This window comes from Salmo salar, chromosome 06 (assembly GCF_965601325.2).
Source record: "Salmo salar chromosome 06, fSalSal1, whole genome shotgun sequence".
NCBI classification, from domain to species: domain Eukaryota; kingdom Metazoa; phylum Chordata; class Actinopteri; order Salmoniformes; family Salmonidae; genus Salmo; species Salmo salar.
In genome coordinates, this window is record NC_138296.1 from 26921944 (window position 1) to 26942320 (window position 20377).

General features: G+C 43.5%; 1 protein-coding gene across 1 annotated transcript in view; it reads left to right on the top strand.

Annotated features, from left to right (window-relative positions):
- The window catches only part of LOC106594070 (protein kinase C alpha type), a 283350-nt gene that overhangs the window by 244665 nt on the left and 18308 nt on the right, over positions 1-20377 (top strand). Inside the window, exons 9-12 of the mRNA XM_045720006.2 lie at positions 1011-1157; positions 1412-1585; positions 8027-8118; positions 8380-8442. Of these exons, the coding sequence (XP_045575962.1) occupies positions 1011-1157; positions 1412-1585; positions 8027-8118; positions 8380-8442 (476 nt within the window). The remainder of the gene's footprint in view (positions 1-1010; positions 1158-1411; positions 1586-8026; positions 8119-8379; positions 8443-20377) is intronic.

Consider the following 20377-nt stretch of genomic DNA (forward strand, 5'->3'; position numbering starts at 1 on the left):
GTGACTCTGAGGAATATTACCTGACTCCAGAACAGCTGTTATGGAACTCCCAGAGCACCATACTATACTTTCTGACTAACTCTCTGTTAGTCTCATAGGCAGGAGACACTTAAAGGGGCAATCTGCTATTTAAACAACACAAAAGTGGACACCCCGCCGCCTTTTTTGGTATGCACCCGAGGGATGGGGTTAGAGAAATGTATGGACAGAGCTATGGATGCAAGAACTGACCATCCAGGTGATCAAAATTATAGTTTTAACTATTTTGAAGCTATACAGTGTTTGTTTACAATTAAATTGTTTATAAACAATGGAGTAAAACAATCTTATATTTTGGGTTCTGATGACAGTTGAACTAAGCTCATGGGGCATTTTAAGTTATATTCTTGACGAATCAATGGATATATATCATTAATTTAAAAGTGGATGTAGCAATCGCAGATTGCCCCTTTAATGCTTGGTCTCAACTCTGTTCCACACCAATAGACACTGGATGAAAGGCAACCGAGCACTGGGTTGCATTTGATGCTGTCAGAATCAGAAGAATAGGATTTCATCATGATGGTTGTGTGAAAGAAAGAATCTTGAATGCATCCCAAATGGCCCCCTGATCCCTTTATAGTGCACTACTTTAGACTAGAGGCCTATGGGTGCCATTTGGGACACGTCCTCTCCCTTAAGGACAGATCATTTACATGGCAAGCTGCATCAAGCACCTCATGACATTTTTGTTATTTTGTTTGTTGGATGTTGAGTCATGTCTGTGGAGCATGTAGTATGATTTGTAATATGTGGGGTTAATCAAATGTGGTGTAACAAGTGTGTGTTTGTGCGTGTGCGTGTGCGTGTGCGTGTGTGTGTGTGTGTGTGTGTGTGTGTGTGTGTGTGTGTGTGTGTGTGTGTGTGTGTGGTGTGTGTGTGTGTGTGTGTGTGTGTGTGTGTGTGTGTGTGCGTGCGTGCGTGCGTCTGTGTGCGTGCGTACGTACCTGCGTGTGTGTTTTACATCGTAGAAAGCCAAGTTGGGCCACGGGAAGAAGGTGATCACGCCAGCGGACCACAGACGGTTCAGCTCAGACCGAACCATGCCCGGAATGGACCGTGTCCGACTCAGTGACTTCAACTTTCTGGCTCTGCTGGGGAAGGGCAGCTTTGGCAAGGTAAGAGAAGGGGCTGGGAATGTAACATGTGAGTAGTTGAATTCATTAGAGGTTGAGGCATCAAGCTGGATCAGCAGAACCAATGGCAGGAATCATTTTTGACATATTCGGTAGACTATTTTTGAGGTGTGAAAACATCTGACCAACTTAAATTTTTGGAATGCAATGTCCCGTTTCAGGTTAGGGTTAGGGCTAGTGGTTGAAATCCCGTGTTTGGAGAGAAAGCACCTTTAACCCCAGGTGTCCCTGTGTAGGTGATGCTAGCAGAGATGAAGTCCACAGAGGAGCTGTACGCCATCAAGATCCTGAAGAAGGACGTGGTGATCCAGGATGATGATGTGGAGTGTACCATGGTGGAGAAGAGAGTCCTGGCCCAGAGAGACAAACCACCGTTCCTCACTGCACTCCACTCCTGCTTTCAGACTGTGGTAGGTACTGTACACACACATGCACACATGGGCATACATACATGGACTTACACACGTATGCCACACACACACACACACACACACACACACACACACACACACACACACACACACACACACACACACACACACACACACACACACACACACACACACACACACACACACACACACACACACACACACACACACACACAGGGGATTCCCAGTGGGACTAAGGGGTTCAGGGGTCATCCTGCAGCTGAATAATAGAGGAGGCCTCCTCAGTGTGTTCTCATCACTCTTTCATGAACCTTTCACTGAGAAGAAACAGACAGAGCCCTTGACTACGGCATCTACACACACTCCTTTAGAGCACAGGCTTGTGTGTGAAGCCCTCACAAGAACAAGAAAACAAAGACAATTCTGACAAGTGAAGACATTTTGCCTGTCCCCACAAGAAAAATTACTATTTTAGGCTTAGGGGTTGGGTTTAGGGTTAGGGTTAGAATTAGGGTTAGGTTAAGGGTAAGGTTTAGAGTTAAGGTTGGGGTTTGGGATTAGGGTTATAGTTAGGATTAGGTTAAGGTTTAGGGTTTAGGAAAAATAGGATTTTGAATGGGAATCAATCATTTGGTCCCCACAAGGATAGTAAAACAAACGTGTGTGTTTAATGTGTGTTTCTTTTGTGTCATTGTCTTTGTGCATGTACACGGCACACACTGCTTCAACACAGTGGCCAGTGAGTTGAGTGAGTTGAACCTCTCCAAACAGCCCCAGTATATAGATCTACAGAGGGAGCAGAGAGAGAAGAGAGGCCTTTGTCTTCAGTCAGCCCTGTGGAGAGTCCTGCTCCAGCCTCTCTGTCTGACTGACAGATGACTTATGAGGCCTTTCATAAAACAATAAAACACTTAGGTCTGAAGGTTACACCTGACACCTGCTGGGCTTTCATACACTTCAGGGATGGATTATGGGACTATTGGTCTTCTATGTTGTGTACATCAGCGGGGTACTGATGAGGGTACAAACCAACTGCGTTTTGTTTCCTCCGTTGACGTCTGCCAGCTTTCTATTTCTGTGGTTCAGGTAGTACAGGTATTAATAGGAGGCTGTGGGTCAGGTAGTACAGGTATTAATAGGAGGCTGTGGGTCAGGTAGTACAGGTATTAATAGGAGGCTGTGGGTCAGGTAGTACAGGTATTAATAGGAGGCTGTGGGTCAGGTAGTACAGGTATTAATAGGAGGCTGTGGGTCAGGTAGTACAGGTATTAATAGGAGGCTGTGGGTCAGGTAGTACAGGTATTAATAGGAGGCTGTAGGTCAGGTAGTACAGGTATTAATATGAGGCTGTGGGTCAGGTAGTACAGGTATTAATAGGAGGCTGTGGGTCAGGTAGTACAGGTATTAATAGGAGGCTGTGGGTCAGGTAGTACAGGTATTAATAGGAGGCTGTGGGTCAGGTAGTACAGGTATTAATAGGAGGCTGTGGGTCAGGTAGTACAGGTATTAATAGGAGGCTGTGGGTCAGGTAGTACAGGTATTAATATGAGGCTGTGGGTCAGGTAGTACAGGTATTAATAGGAGGCTGTGGGTCAGGTAGTACAGGTATTAATAGGAGGATGTGGGTCAGGTAGTACAGGTATTAATAGGAGGCTGTGGGTCAGGTAGTACAGGTATTAATAGGAGGCTGTGGGTCAGGTAGTACAGGTATTAATAGGAGGCTGTGGGTCAGGTAGTACAGGTATTAATAGGAGGCTGTGGGTCAGGTAGGACAGGTATTAATAGGAGGCTGTGGGTCAGGTAGTACAGGTATTAATAGGAGGCTGTGGGTCAGGTAGTACAGGTATTAATAGGAGGCTGTGGGTCAGGTAGTACAGGTATTAATATGAGGCTGTGGGTCATGTAGTACAGGTATTAATAGGAGGCTGTGGGTCAGGTAGTACAGGTATTAATAGGAGGATGTGGGTCAGGTAGTACAGGTATTAATAGGAGGCTGTGGGTCAGGTAGTACAGGTATTAATAGGAGGCTGTGGGTCAGGTAGTACAGGTATTAATAGGAGGCTGTGGGTCAGGTAGTACAGGTATTAATAGGAGGCTGTGGGTCAGGTAGTACAGGTATTAATAGGAGACTGTGGGTCAGGTAGTACAGGTATTAATAGGAGGCTGTGGGTCAGGTAGTACTGGTATTAATAGGGGGCTGTGGGTCAGGTAGTACAGGTATTAATAGGAGGCTGTGGGTCAGGTAGTACAGGTATTAATAGGAGGCTGTGGGTCAGGTAGTACAGGTATTAATAGGAGGCTGTAGGTCAGGTAGTACAGGTATTAATAGGAGGCTGTGGGTCAGGTAGTACAGGTATTAATAGGAGGCTGTGGGTCAGGTAGTACAGGTATTAATAGGAGGCTGTGGGTCAAGTAGTACAGGTATTAATAGGAGGCTGTGGGTCAGGTAGTACAGGTATTAATAGGAGGCTGTGGGTCAGGTAGTACAGGTATTAATAGGAGGCTGTGGGTCAGGTAGTACAGGTATTAATAGGAGGCTGTGGGTCAGGTAGTACAGGTATTAATAGGAGACTGTGGGTCAGGTAGTACAGGTATTAATATGAGGCTGTGGGTCAGGTAGTACAGGTATTAATAGGAGGCTGTGGGTCAGGTAGTACAGGTATTAATAGGAGGCTGTGGGTCAGGTAGTACAGGTATTAATAGGAGGCTGTGGGTCAGGTAGTACAGGTATTAATAGGAGGCTGTGGGTCAGGTAGTACAGGTATTAATAGGAGGCTGTGGGTCAGGTAGTACAGGTATTAATAGGAGGCTGTGGGTCAGGTAGTACAGGTATTAATAGGAGACTGTGGGTCAGGTAGTACAGGTATTAATAGGAGGCTGTGGGTCAGGTAGTACTGGTATTAATAGGAGGCTGTGGGTCAGGTAGTACAGGTATTAATAGGAGGCTGTAGGTCAGGTAGTACAGGTATTAATAGGAGGCTGTGGGTCAGGTAGTACAGGTATTAATAGGAGGCTGTGGGTCAGGTAGTACTGGTATTAATAGGAGGCTGTAGGTCAGGTAGTACAGGTATTAATAGGAGGCTGTGGGTCAGGTAGTACAGGTATTAATAGGAGACTGTGGGTCAGGTAGTACAGGTATTAATAGGAGGCTGTGGGTCAGGTAGTACTGGTATTAATAGGAGGCTGTGGGTCAGGTAGTACTGGTATTAATAGGAGGCTGTAGGTCAGGTAGTACAGGTATTAATAGGAGGCTGTGGGTCAGGTAGTACAGGTATTAATAGGAGGCTGTGGGTCAGTGTCACGTCCTGACCAGCAGATGGAGCTGTTGTTGTAGTTTTGGGGTCAGGACGTGGCAGTCTTGTGTTCTGTGTTGGTCTTGTGGCTCCTAATCAGGAACAGCTGGGGATCGTTGTTCCTGATTGGGAGTCATATATGTAGGAGTATGTTTGTCACTTGGGTTTGTGGGTAGTTGTTTTTACACTGCGTGTATAGCCTGTAAAACTGCTACTGTTGTCACCGTCATTGTTTTTTCAAGTGGATGCTTTACTCTTGTTTTGGTAATAAATAACCATGAGTATTCACATACCTGCTGCGCCTTGGTCCATTCATGAAGACAACCGTTACAGAACTACCCACCACCAAAGGACCAAGCAGCAGAAGAGGAGGAAGCCACAGGAGAAGGAAATGGAAGAATGGACCTGGCAGGACGAGAGAAAATTCTGGGCGGACAAGTTAAGGGAGCTAAGGGAACCCGAGAGGCAGCCCCAAGATTTTTTTTGGGGGGGGCACACAGGTAGTTTGGCCAGGCCAGGGAAGAGCCGTAAGCCAGCTACCCGTGACTACAGGGAGGTGCGTACGAGGTGGAGGGCGTCATGTTACGCTGAGGTGCGCACCATCTCGCCTATAAGGAAGCACAGCCCAGTGCGCCCAGTACCAGCGCCCCGCAGGTGCCAGGGCAAGGGGAGCATCGAGCCGGAAGGGGTGATGCCAACCCTGCACTCAAGACCGCCAGTGCGCCCTTTCGGTCCGGTGTTTCCCGCTAGACACACTAGCATGGAGGTGAGTGTCTCCAGGCTGGTACGTCCAATACCTGCCCCACGCATCAGGAGTCAACAGTCGTCGGAGCTGCCCGCCAGTCAACAGTCGTCGGAGCTGCCCGCCAGTCAACAGTCGTCGGAGCTGCCCGCCAGTCAACAGTCGTCGGAGCTGCCCGCCAGTCAACAGTCGTCGGAGCTGCCCGCCAGTCAACAGTCGTCGGAGCTGCCCGCCAGTCAACAGTCGTCGGAGCTGCCCGCCAGTCAACAGTCGTCGGAGCTGCCCGCCAGTCAACAGTCGTCGGAGCTGCCCGCCAGTCAACAGTCGCCGGAGTGGCCGGACTGCGCTGAACTGCCGGAGTGGTCGGACTGCGCTGAACTGCCGGAGTGGCCGGACTGCGCTGAACTGCCGGAGTGGCCGGACTGCCCTGAACTGCCGGAGTGGCCGGACTGCCCTGAACTGCCAGAGTGGCCGGACTGCCCTGTTCTGCCGGAGTGGCCGGACTGCCCTGAACTGCCAGAGTGGCCGGACTGCCCTGAACTGCCAGAGTGGCCGGACTGCCCTGTTCTGCCAGAGTGGCCGGACTGCCCTGTTCTGCCAGAGTGGCCGGACTGCCCTGTTCTGCCAGAGTGGCCGGACTGCCCTGTTCTGCCAGAGTGGCCGGACTGCCCTGTTCTGCCAGAGTGGCCGGACTGCCCTGTTCTGCCAGAGTGGCCGGACTGCCCGGTTCTGCCAGAGGTGCCTGCCTGCCCTGATCTGCCAGGGTGCCCGGCCTGTCAGGATCAGCCCGAGTGGTCCTCCTGCCCTCCGGTCCAGCCCGAGTGGCCCTCCTGCCCTCCGGCCCAGCCCGAGTGGCCCGCATGCCTTCCGGCCCAGCCCGAGTGGCCCGCATGCCTTCCGGCCCAGCCCGAGTGGCCCGCATGCCTTCCGGCCCAGCCCGAGTGGCCCGCATGCCTTCCGGCCCAGCCCGAGTGGCCCGCATGCCTTCCGGCCCAGCCCGAGTGGCCCGCATGCCTTCCGGCCCAGCCCGAGGGGCCCGCATGCTCTCCGGCCCAGCCCGAGGGGCCCTCCTGCTCTCCGGTCCAGCCCGAGGGGCCCTCCTGCTCTCCGGTCCAGCCCGAGGGGTCCTCCTGCTCTCCGGCCCAGCCCAAGGGGCCCTCCTGTCCCCCGGCCCAGCCCGAGGGGCCCTCCTGTTCCCCGGCCCAGCCCGAAGGGCCCTCCTGTCCTCCGGCCCGGCTCGAGGGGTCCGTCTGCCTGGTGCAGCTATCGGCTCCACCAAAGTGGGCGACGCCGAGGGTGGAGCAGGGTCCACGTCCTGCACCGGAGCCACCTCCAGGATAGGTGGGTTGGGGAGGGAGGGTGTAGCACAGTGCCGTCGTTGACGGCAGCCACCCTCCCTTCCCTCCCTTATTGTTTAGGGGTTATTGTTTATGGGTTTTGTTGGGGATTTTTGTTTGTTGGTGTTTTTTCATTGTTAGGTGCATTCCGGGGTCTGCACCTTGAGGGGGGGGTACTGTCACGTCCTGACCAGCAGATGGAGCTGTTGTTGTAGTTTTGGGGTCAGGACGTGGCAGTCTTGTGTTCTGTGTTGGTCTTGTGGCTCCTAATCAGGAACAGCTGGGGATCGTTGTTCCTGATTGGGAGTCATATATGTAGGAGTATGTTTGTCACTTGGGTTTGTGGGTAGTTGTTTTTACACTGCGTGTATAGCCTGTAAAACTGCTACTGTTGTCACCGTCATTGTTTTTTCAAGTGGATGCTTTACTCTTGTTTTGGTAATAAATAACCATGAGTATTCACATACCTGCTGCGCCTTGGTCCATTCATGAAGACAACCGTTACAGTCAGGTAGTACAGGTATTAATAGGAGGCTGTGGGTCAGGTAGTACAGGTATTAATAGGAGGCTGTGGGTCAGGTAGTACAGGTATTAATATGAGGCTGTGGGTCAGGTAGTACAGGTATTAATAGGAGGCTGTGGGTCAGGTAGTTCAGGTATTAATAGGAGGCTGTGGGTCAGGTAGTACAGGTATTAATAGGAGGCTGTGGGTCAGGTAGTACAGGTATTAATAGGAGGCTGTGGGTCAGGTAGTACAGGTATTAATAGGAGGCTGTGGGTCAGGTAGTACAGGTATTAATAGGAGGCAGTGGATCAGGTAGTACAGGTATTAATAGGGGGCTGTGGGTCAGGTAGTACAGGTATTAATATGAGTCTGTGGGTCAGGTAGTACAGGTATTAATAGGAGGCTGTGGGTCAGTCACTACGGAGGTGTTCTATGAACACTACATCCTGCCTTTCAGCTTTTGTGAAGGTGTGTTTGATGTTGATGACCTTCTCTCTCTCTCTCTCTCTCTCTCTCTCTCCCTCTCTCCCTCTCTCCATCTCTGTCGTCTCTATCTCTCTCCATCTCTGTCATTTCTCCTAGGATCGTCTGTACTTTGTGATGGAGTATATTAATGGAGGCGACCTCATGTACCACATTCAGCGTGTGGGCAAGTTCAAGGAGCCACAAGCAGTGTAAGTTGCAGTCTGTTGTCACTGGCTATAGCCCCAGCCATACATATAGCCCTAGCTCACCTATAAGACAGGTTTAAAGGCAATAGTGCACAGCATCTATATCCTCAAATTCAGCTCTCTGTAGATGGATGTACTGTATTATCAACCTGGTATTATACCTTTCTGTAACATCTACTGCACATGTTTTGAAAAACCATCACACTTTTAACATATCTACATGCTTTTCCATGTTTCTAAGTGATCATGTTGTTGCCATTGTAGGTTCTATGCTGCAGAGATCGCTGTGGGCCTGTTCTTCCTGCACAGAAAGGGTGTTGTATACAGGTGGGTGTGAAAGTCTCCCTGGAGGAACCATATCCATCTCTAGACTGGTTTGGGGGATTTCCTTATCCGGTGTAGTGTAGAAATTAGTCCCACACTGAAATACAAAACACATCAGGGACAACTAAAGTGCTCTTGAGAACCTGTGGTGGCACAGGGAGTAATTGCTGTTTGTGAAAGCTGAATATTGAGCTCCAACTTTGCCTGGCTTGTTTATAATAGCTGTATCTGTATATCTGCATGCTGGAAAGGTTAGCTTAGAAGGTTGTGTAAATATAGACTGAGAGACTCATTGTAGAGGCAGTGAGATAAAAGAAGGAGAAGTACAGGAAAGATAAAGAAAGAGAGAAAGGAAGAGCCAAGGCTAAGAGATGTACAGTTGAAATCAGAAGTTTACATACACTTAGGTTGGAGTCATTAAAACTCCAAGCACTCCACAAATTTCTTGTTAACAAACTATAGTTTTGGCAAGTCAGTTAGGACATCTACTTTGTGCATGACACAAGTCATTTTTCCAACAATTGTTTACAGACAGATTATTTCACTTATAATTAATTCACTGTATCACAATTCCAGTGGGTCAGAAGTTTACATACACGAAGTTAACTGTGCCTTTAAACAGCTTGGAAAATTCCAGAAAATGATGTCATGGCTTTAGAAGCTTCTGATAGGCTAATTGACATTATTTGAGTCAATTGGAGGTGTACCTGTGGATGTATTTCAAGGCCTACCTTCAAACTCAGTGCCTATTTGCTTGACATCATGGTAAAATCAAAAGAAATCAGCCAAGACCTCAGAAAAAGAATTGTAGACCTCTACAAGTCTGGTTCATCCTTGGGAGCAATTTCCAAACGCCTGAAGGTACCACGTTTGTCTGTACAAACAATTAGTATGCAAGTATAAACACCATGGGACCAGGCGCAGTCGTCATACCGCTCAGGAAGGAGACGTGTTCTGTCTCCTAGAGAACAAATCAATCCCAGAACAACAGCAAAGGACCTTGTGAAGATGCTGAAGGAAACAGGTACAAAAGTATCTATATCCACAGTAAAACAAGTCCTATATCGACATAACATGAAAGGCCGCTCAGCAAGGAAGAAGCCACTGCTCCATAAAAAAGCCAGACTACGGTTTGCAACTGCACATGGGGACAAAGATTGTACTTTTTGGAGAAATGTCCTCTGGTCTGATGAAACAAAAATAGAACTGTTTGGCCATAATGACCATCATTATGTTTGGAGGAAAAAGGGGGAGGCTTGCAAGCCAAATAACACCATCCCAACCGTGAAGCACGTGGGTGGCAGCATCATGGTGTGGGGGTGCTTTGCTGCAGGAGGGACTGGTGCACTTCACAAAATAGATGGCATCATGAAGAAGGAAAAGTATGTGGATATATTGAAGCAACATCACAAGATATCAGTCAGGAAGTTAAAGCTTGGTCGCAAATGGGTCTTCCAAATGGACAATGACCCCAAGCATACTTCCAAAGTTGTGGCAAAATGGCTTAAGGACAACAATGGCAAGGTATTGGAGTGGCCATCCCAAAGCCCTGACCTCAAACCTATAGAAAATGTCTGGGCAGAACTGAAAAAGCGTGTGCGAGCAAGGAGGCATACAAACCTGACTCAGTTACACCAGCTCTGTCAGGAGGAATGGGATTAAATGTCAGGAATTGTGAAAAACTGTATTTAAATGTATTTGGCTAAGGTGTATGTAAACTTCCGACTTCAACTGTACATAGATACTGTACATGGAGAATACTGTAGGCTACGGGGAAAGAGTTAGAGAATGGAGACAGAAGCAATAGTAAGAGAGAATTAGTTATGAAGACAGGAAAGAAAGAGATTTAAAGGGGGAGGAATATAGAGGTAGAGATATGGAATGAGTGAGGTTGAAAGAGAGAGACAGAGAGAGAAAGAGAAAGAGATCTGTTTTATCTCCATCATTGTGGTTCTGTCAGTACTCAGTGTGTTGCTGTGACATCTGAATGCCCAGAGGACTGCAGCATTCATCTCACATTAATCACCTGACTCCTTGAAAAAGAAAACGACTAGAGAAAGAAAGAGTGGAACGAGAGAGGCTGAGGTCATCATGTCCTCGACTCCAACTGAAAAGTCATTTCCATTCAACTCATTCCTCCATCGCTCCAGCTCTCTGTTTAGTTGTTCTGACGCTCCAACAGCAGATAGAGGTAGATTAACTAAAACCCAGGGCTAAAACACAGTGATATAAAACACAGGGCTAAAACACAGTGATATAAAACACACGTCTAAAACACAGTAATATAAAACACAGGGCTAAAACACAGTAATAGAAAACACAGGGCTAAAGGACAGCGATATAAAACACAGGGCTAAAGGACAGTGATATAAAACACAGGGCTAAAGGACAGTGATATAAAACACAGGGCTAAAGGACAGCTAAATAAAACACAGGGTTAAAGGACAGTGATATATAACACAGCGCTAAAACACAGTGATATAAAACACAGGGCTAAAACACAGTGATATAAAACACAGGGCTAAAAGACAGGGATATAAAACACAGGGTTAAAGGACAGTGATATAAAACACAGGGCTGAAGGACAGTGATATAAAACACAGGACTAAAACACAGTTATATAAAACACAGGGCTAAAGGACAGCTAAATAAAACACAGGGTTAAAGGACAGTGATATATAACACAGCGCTAAAACACAGTGATATAAAACACAGGGCTAAAACACAGTGATATAAAACACAGGGCTAAAAGACAGTGATATAAAACACAGGGCTGAAGGACAGTGATATAAAACACAGGTCTAAAGGACAGTGAAATAAAACACAGGGCTAAAGGACAGTGATATAAAACAGGGTTAAAGGACAGTGATATAAAACACAGGGCTAAAACACAGTTATATAAAACACAGGTTAAAGAACAGTGATATAAAACACAGGGCTGAAGGACAGTGAAATAAAACACAGGGTTAAAGGACAGTGATATAAAACACAGGGCTAAAGGACAGTGATATAAAACAGGGTTAAAGGACAGTGATATAAAACACAGGGCTAAAGGACAGTGAAATAAAACACAGGGCTAAAACACAGTTATATAAAACACAGGGCTAAAACACAGTTATATTAAACACAGGGCTAAAACACAGTTATATAAAACACAGGGCTAAAGCACAGTGATATAAAACACAGGTCTAAAGGACAGTGAAATAAAACACAGGGCTGAAGGACAGTGAAATAAAACACAGGGTTAAAGGACAGTGATATAAAACGCAGGGTTAAAGGACAGTGATATAAAACGCAGGGTTAAAGGACAGTGATATAAAACACAGGGCTAAAACACAGTAATATAAAACACAGGGCTAAAGGACAGCAATATAAAACACAGGGCTAAAGGACAGTGATATAAAACACAGGGCTAAAGGACAGTGATATAAAACAGGGTTAAAGGACAGCTAAATAAAACACAGGGCTAAAGGACAGTGATATAAAACGCAGGGTTAAAGGACAGTGATATAAAACGCAGGTCTAAAGGACAGTGATATAAAACACAGGACTAAAGGACAGCGATATAAAACACAGGGCTAAAGGACAGTGATATAAAACACAGGGCTAAAGGACAGTGATATAAAACACAGGGCTAAAGGACAGTGATATAAAACAGGGCTAAAGGACAGTGATATAAAACACAGGGCTAAAGGACAGTGATATAAAACAGGGTTAAAGGACAGCTAAATAAAACACAGGGCTAAATGACAGTGATATAAAACACAGGGCTAAAGGACAGTGATATAAAACGCAGGGTTAAAGGACAGTGATATAAAACACAGGGCTAAAGGACAGTGATATAAAACACAGGGCTAAAACACAGTAATATAAAACACAGGGCTAAAGGACAGCAATATAAAACACAGGGCTAAAGGACAGTGATATAAAACACAGGGCTAAAGGACAGTGATATAAAACAGGGTTAAAGGACAGCTAAATAAAACACAGGGTTAAAACACAGTTATATAAAACACAGGGCTAAAACACAGTTATATTAAACACAGGGCTAAAACACAGTTATATTAAACACAGGGCTAAAGCACAGTGATATAAAACACAGGTCTAAAGGACAGTGAAATAAAACACAGAGCTAAAGGACAGTGATATAAAACAGGGTTAAAGGACAGTGATATAAAACACAGGGCTAAAACACAGTTATATAAAACACAGGTTAAAGAACAGTGATATAAAACACAGGGCTGAAGGACAGTGAAATAAAACACAGGGTTAAAGGACAGTGATATAAAACACAGGGCTAAAGGACAGTGAAATATAGCACAGGGCTAAAGGACAGTGATATAAAACGCAGGGTTAAAGGACAGTGATATAAAACACAGGGCTAAAGAACAGTAATATAAAACACAGGGCTAAAGGACAGCAATATAAAACACAGGGCTAAAGGACAGTGATATAAAACACAGGGCTAAAGGACAGTGATATAAAACAGGGTTAAAGGACAGCTAAATAAAACACAGGGCTAAAGGACAGTGATATAAAACGCAGGGTTAAAGGACAGTGATATAAAACACAGGGCTAAAGGACAGTGATATAAAACACAGGTCTAAAGGACAGTGATATAAAACACAGGTCTAAAGGACAGTGATATAAAACACAGGGCTAAAGGACAGTGATATAAAACAGGGCTAAAGGACAGTGATATAAAACAGGGCTAAAGGACAGCTAAATAAAACACAGGGCTAAAGGACAGTGATATAAAACACAGGGCTAAAGGACAGTGATATAAAACAGGGCTAAAGGACAGCTAAATAAAACACAGGGCTAAAGGACAGCTAAATAAAACACAGGGCTAAAGGACAGTGATATAAAACGCAGGTCTAAAGGACAGTGATATAAAACACAGGGCTAAAGGACAGCGATATAAAACACAGGGCTAAAGGACAGTGATATAAAACACAGGGCTAAAGGACAGTGATATAAAACAGGGCTAAAGGACAGTGATATAAAACACAGGGCTAAAGGACAGTGATATAAAACAGGGTTAAAGGACAGCTAAATAAAACACAGGGCTAAATGACAGTGATATAAAACACAGGGCTAAAGGACAGTGATATAAAACACAGGGTTAAAGGACAGTGATATAAAACGCAGGTCTAAAGGACAGTGATATAAAACACAGGACTAAAGGACAGCGATATAAAACACAGGGCTAAAGGACAGTGATATAAAACACAGGGCTAAAGGACAGTGATATAAAACACAGGGCTAAAGGACAGTGATATAAAACAGGGCTAAAGGACAGTGATATAAAACACAGGGCTAAAGGACAGTGATATAAAACAGGGTTAAAGGACAGCTAAATAAAACACAGGGCTAAATGACAGTGATATAAAACACAGGGCTAAAGGACAGTGATATAAAACGCAGGGTTAAAGGACAGTGATATAAAACACAGGGCTAAAGGACAGTGATATAAAACACAGGGCTAAAACACAGTAATATAAAACACAGGGCTAAAGGACAGCAATATAAAACACAGGGCTAAAGGACAGTGATATAAAACACAGGGCTAAAGGACAGTGATATAAAACAGGGTTAAAGGACAGCTAAATAAAACACAGGGTTAAAACACAGTTATATAAAACACAGGGCTAAAACACAGTTATATTAAACACAGGGCTAAAACACAGTTATATTAAACACAGGGCTAAAGCACAGTGATATAAAACACAGGTCTAAAGGACAGTGAAATAAAACACAGAGCTAAAGGACAGTGATATAAAACAGGGTTAAAGGACAGTGATATAAAACACAGGGCTAAAACACAGTTATATAAAACACAGGTTAAAGAACAGTGATATAAAACACAGGGCTGAAGGACAGTGAAATAAAACACAGGGTTAAAGGACAGTGATATAAAACACAGGGCTAAAGGACAGTGATATAAAACACAGGTCTAAAGGACAGTGATATAAAACACAGGTCTAAAGGACAGTGATATAAAACACAGGGCTAAAGGACAGTGATATAAAACAGGGCTAAAGGACAGTGATATAAAACAGGGCTAAAGGACAGCTAAATAAAACACAGGGCTAAAGGACAGCTAAATAAAACACAGGGCTAAAGGACAGTGATATAAAACAGGGCTAAAGGACAGCTAAATAAAACACAGGGCTAAAGGACAGCTAAATAAAACACAGGGCTAAAGGACAGTGATATAAAACGCAGGTCTAAAGGACAGTGATATAAAACACAGGGCTAAAGGACAGCGATATAAAACACAGGGCTAAAGGACAGTGATATAAAACACAGGGCTAAAGGACAGTGATATAAAACAGGGCTAAAGGACAGTGATATAAAACACAGGGCTAAAGGACAGTGATATAAAACAGGGTTAAAGGACAGCTAAATAAAACACAGGGCTAAATGACAGTGATATAAAACACAGGGCTAAAGGACAGTGATATAAAACGCAGGGTTAAAGGACAGTGATATAAAACACAGGGCTAAAGGACAGTGATATAAAACGCAGGTCTAAAGGACAGTGATATAAAACACAGGGCTAAAGGACAGTGAAATAAAACACACTGCTAAAGGACAGTGATATAAAACGCAGGGTTAGAGGACAGTGATATAAAACACAGGGCTAAATGACAGTGAAATAAAACACAGGGCTAAAGGACAGTGATATAAAACACAGGGCTAAATGACAGTGAAATAAAACACAGGGTTAAAGGATAGTGATATAAAACACAGGGCTAAAGGACAGTGATATAAAACACAGGGCTAAATGACAGTGAAATAAAACACAGGGCTAAAGGACAGTGATATAAAACGCAGGGTTAGAGGACAGTGATATAAAACACAGGGCTAAATGACAGTGAAATAAAACACAGGGTTAAAGGACAGTGAAATAAAACACAGGGTTAAAGGACAGTGATATAAAACACAGGGCTAAAGGACAGTGATATAAAACACAGGGCTAAATGACAGTGAAATAAAACACAGGGCTAAAGGACAGTGATATAAAACACAGGGCTAAAGGACAGTGATATAAAACAGGACTAAAGGACAGTGATATAAAACACAAGGCTAAAGGACAGTGATATAAAACACACTGCTAAAGGACAGTGATATAAAACGCAGGGTTAGAGGACAGTGATATAAAACACAGGGCTAAAGGACAGTGATATAAAACACAGGGTTAAAGGACAGTGATATAAAACACACTGCTAAAGGACAGTGATATAAAACACAGGGCTAAAGGACAGTGATATAAAACAGGACTAAAGGACAGTGATATAAAACACAAGGCTAAAGGACAGTGATATAAAACACACTGCTAAAGGACAGTGATATAAAACGCAGGGTTAGAGGACAGTGATATAAAACACAGGGCTAAAGGACAGTGATATAAAACACAGGGTTAAAGGACAGTGATATAAAACACACTGCTAAAGGACAGTGATATAAAACGCAGGGTTAGAGGACAGTGATATAAAACACAGGGCTAAATGACAGTGATATAAAACACAGGGCTAAATGACAGTGAAATAAAACACAGGGCTAAATGACAGTGATATAAAACACAGGGCTAAATGACAGTGATATAAAACACAGGGCTAAATGACAGTGATATAAAACACAGGGCTAAATGACAGTGAAATAAAACACAGGTCTAAAGGACAGTGATATAAAACGCAGGGTTAGAGGACAGTGATATAAAACACAGGGCTAAAGGACAGCTAAATAAAACACAGGGCTAAAGGACAGTGATATAAAACACAGGTCTAAAGGACAGTGATATAAAACCCAGGGCTAAAGGACAGTGATATAAAACCCAGGGCTAAAGGACAGTGATATAAAACAGGGCTAAAGGACAGCAATATAAAACACAGGTCTAAATGACAGTGATATAAAACACAGGGCTAAAGGACAGTGAAATAAAACACAGGGCTAAAGGACAGTGATATAAAACACAGGGCTAAAGGACAGTGATATAAAACAGGACTAAAGGACAGTGATATAAAACACAAGGCTAAAGGACAGTGATATAAAACACACTGCTAAAGGACAGTGATATAAAACGCAGGGTTAGAGGACAGTGATATAAAACACAGGGCTAAAGGACAGTGATATAAAACACAGGGTTAAAGGACAGTGATATAAAACACACTGCTAAAGGACAGTGATATAAAACGCAGGGTTAGAGGACAGTGATATAAAACACAGGGCTAAATGACAGTGATATAAAACACAGGGCTAAATGACAGTGAAATAAAACACAGGGCTAAATGACAGTGATATAAAACACAGGGCTAAATGACAGTGATATAAAACACAGGGCTAAATGACAGTGATATAAAACACAGGGCTAAATGACAGTGAAATAAAACACAGGTCTAAAGGACAGTGATATAAAACGCAGGGTTAGAGGACAGTGATATAAAACACAGGGCTAAAGGACAGTGATATAAAACACAGGGCTAAAGGACAGCTAAATAAAACACAGGGCTAAAGGACAGTGATATAAAACACAGGTCTAAAGGACAGTGATATAAAACCCAGGGCTAAAGGACAGTGATATAAAACCCAGGGCTAAAGGACAGTGATATAAAACAGGGCTAAAGGACAGCTAAATAAAACACAGGGCTAAAGGACAGTGATATAAAACGCAGGGCTAAAGGACAGTGATATAAAACACAGGTCTAAAGGACAGTGATATAAAACACAGGGCTAAAGGACAGTGATATAAAACAGGGCTAAAGGACAGTGATATAAAACAGGGCTAAAGGACAGCTAAATAAAACCCCGGCGCTAAAGGACAGTGATATAAAACACAGGGCTAAAGGACAGTGATATAAAACGCAGGTCTAAAGGACAGTGATATAAAACACAGGGCTAAAGGACAGCGATATAAAACACAGGGCTAAAGGACAGTGATATAAAACACAGGGCTAAAGGACAGTGATATAAAACAGGGCTAAAGGACAGCTAAATAAAACACAGGGCTAAAGGACAGTGATATAAAACGCAGGTCTAAAGGACAGTGATATAAAACACAGGGCTAAAGGACAGCGATATAAAACACAGGGCTAAAGGACAGCGATATAAAACACAGGGCTAAAGGACAGTGATATAAAACAGGGCTAAAGGACAGTGATATAAACCATAGGGCTAAAGGACAGTGATATAAAACAGGGTTAAAGGACAGCTAAATAAAACACAGGGCTAAAGGACAGTGATATAAAACACAGGGCTAAAGGACAGTGATATAAAACGCAGGGTTAAAGGACAGTGATATAAAACACAGGGCTAAAGGACAGTGATATAAAACACAGGGCTAAAGGACAGTGATATAAAACGCAGGTCTAAAGGACAGTGATATAAAACACAGGGCTAAAGGACAGTGAAATAAAACACACTGCGAAAGGACAGTGATATAAAACGCAGGGTTAGAGGACAGTGATATAAAACACAGGGCTAAAGGACAGTGAAATAAAACACAGGGCTAAAGGACAGTGATATAAAACACAGGGCTAAAGGACAGTGATATAAAACACAGGGCTAAAGGACAGTGATATAAAACGCAGGGCTAAAGGACAGTGATATAAAACACAGGGCTAAAGGACAGTGATATAAAACACAGGGCTAAAGGACAGTGATTTAAAACACAGGGCTAAAGGACAGTGATATAAAACAGGGCTAAAGGACAGTGATTTAAAACACAGGGCTAAAGGACAGTGATATAAAACACAGGGCTAAAGGACAGTGATATAAAACACACTGCTAAAGGACAGTGATATAAAACGCAGGGTTAGAGGACAGTGATATAAAACACAGGGCTAAATGACAGTGATATAAAACACAGGGCTAAATGACAGTGAAATAAAACACAGGGCTAAATGACAGTGATATAAAACACAGGGCTAAATGACAGTGATATAAAACACAGGGCTAAATGACAGTGATATAAAACACAGGGCTAAAACACAGTAATATAAAACACAGGGCTAAAGGACAGCAATATAAAACACAGGGCTAAAGGACAGTGATATAAAACACAGGGCTAAAGGACAGTGATATAAAACACAGTTCTAAAGGACAGTGATATAAAACACAGGGCTAAAGGACAGTGATATAAAACAGGGCTAAAGGACAGTGATATAAAACAGGGCTAAAGGACAGCTAAATAAAACACAGGGCTAAAGGACAGTGATATAAAACACAGGGCTAAAGGACAGTGATATAAAACACAGGTCTAAAGGACAGTGATATAAAACACAGGGCTAAAGGACAGTGATATAAAACAGAGCTAAAGGACAGTGATATAAAACAGGGCTAAAGGACAGCTAAATAAAACCCCGGCGCTAAAGGACAGTGATATAAAACACAGGGCTAAAGGACAGTGATATAAAACGCAGGTCTAAAGGACAGTGATATAAAACACAGGGCTAAAGGACAGCGATATAAAACACAGGGCTAAAGGACAGCGATATAAAACACAGGGCTAAAGGACAGCGATATAAAACACAGGGCTAAAGGACAGTGATATAAAACAGGGCTAAAGGACAGTGATATAAAACGCAGGTCTAAAGGACAGTGATATAAAACGCAGGTCTAAAGGACAGCGATATAAAACACAGGGCTAACGGACAGCGATATAAAACACAGGGCTAAAGGACAGTGATATAAAACACAGGGCTAAAGGACAGTGATATAAAACAGGGCTAGAGGACAGTGATATAAAACACAGGGCTAGAGGACAGTGATATAAAACAGGGTTAAAGGACAGCTAAATAAAACACAGGGCTAAAGGACAGTGATATAAAACACAGGGCTAAAGGACAGTGATATAAAACGCAGGGTTAAAGGACAGCTAAATAAAACACAGGGCTAAATGACAGTGAAATAAAACAGGGTTAAAGGACAGCTAAATAAAACACAGGGCTAAAGGACAGTGATATAAAACACAGGGCTAAAGGACAGTGATATAAAACGCAGGGTTAAAGGACAGTGATATAAAACACAGGGCTAAAGGACAGTGATATAAAACACAGGGCTAAAGGACAGTGATATAAAACGCAGGTCTAAAGGACAGTGATATAAAACACAGGGCTAAAGGACAGTGAAATAAAACACACTGCTAAAGGACAGTGATATAAAATGCAGGGTTAGAGGACAGTGATATAAAACACAGGGCTAAAGGACAGTGATATAAAACACAGGGCTAAATGACAGTGAAATAAAACACAGGGCTAAAGGACAGTGATATAAAACACAGGGCTAAAGGACAGTGAAATAAAACACAGGGTTAAAGGACAGTGATATAAAACACAGGGCTAAAGGACAGTGATATAAAACACAGGGCTAAATGACAGTGAAATAAAACACAGGGCTAAAGGACAGTGATATAAAACGCAGGGTTAATGGACAGTGATATAAAACACAGGGCTAAAGGACAGTGATATAAAACACAGGGCTAAAGGACAGTGATATAAAACACAGGGCTAAAGGACAGTGAAATAAAACACAGGGCTAAAGGACAGTGATTTAAAACACAGGGCTAAAGGACAGTGATATAAAACAGGGCTAAAGGACAGTGATTTAAAACACAGGGCTAAAGGACAGTGATATAAAACACAGGGCTAAAGGACAGTGATATAAAACACACTGCTAAAGGACAGTGATATAAAACGCAGGGTTAGAGGACAGTGATATAAAACGCAGGGTTAGAGGACAGTGATATAAAACACAGGGCTAAATGACAGTGATATAAAACACAGGGCTAAATGACAGTGAAATAAAACGCAGGGTTAGAGGACAGTGATATAAAACACAGGGCTAAAGGACAGTGATATAAAACACAGGGCTAAAGGACAGTGATATAAAACACAGGGCTAAAGGACAGTGATATAAAACACAGGTCTAAAGTACA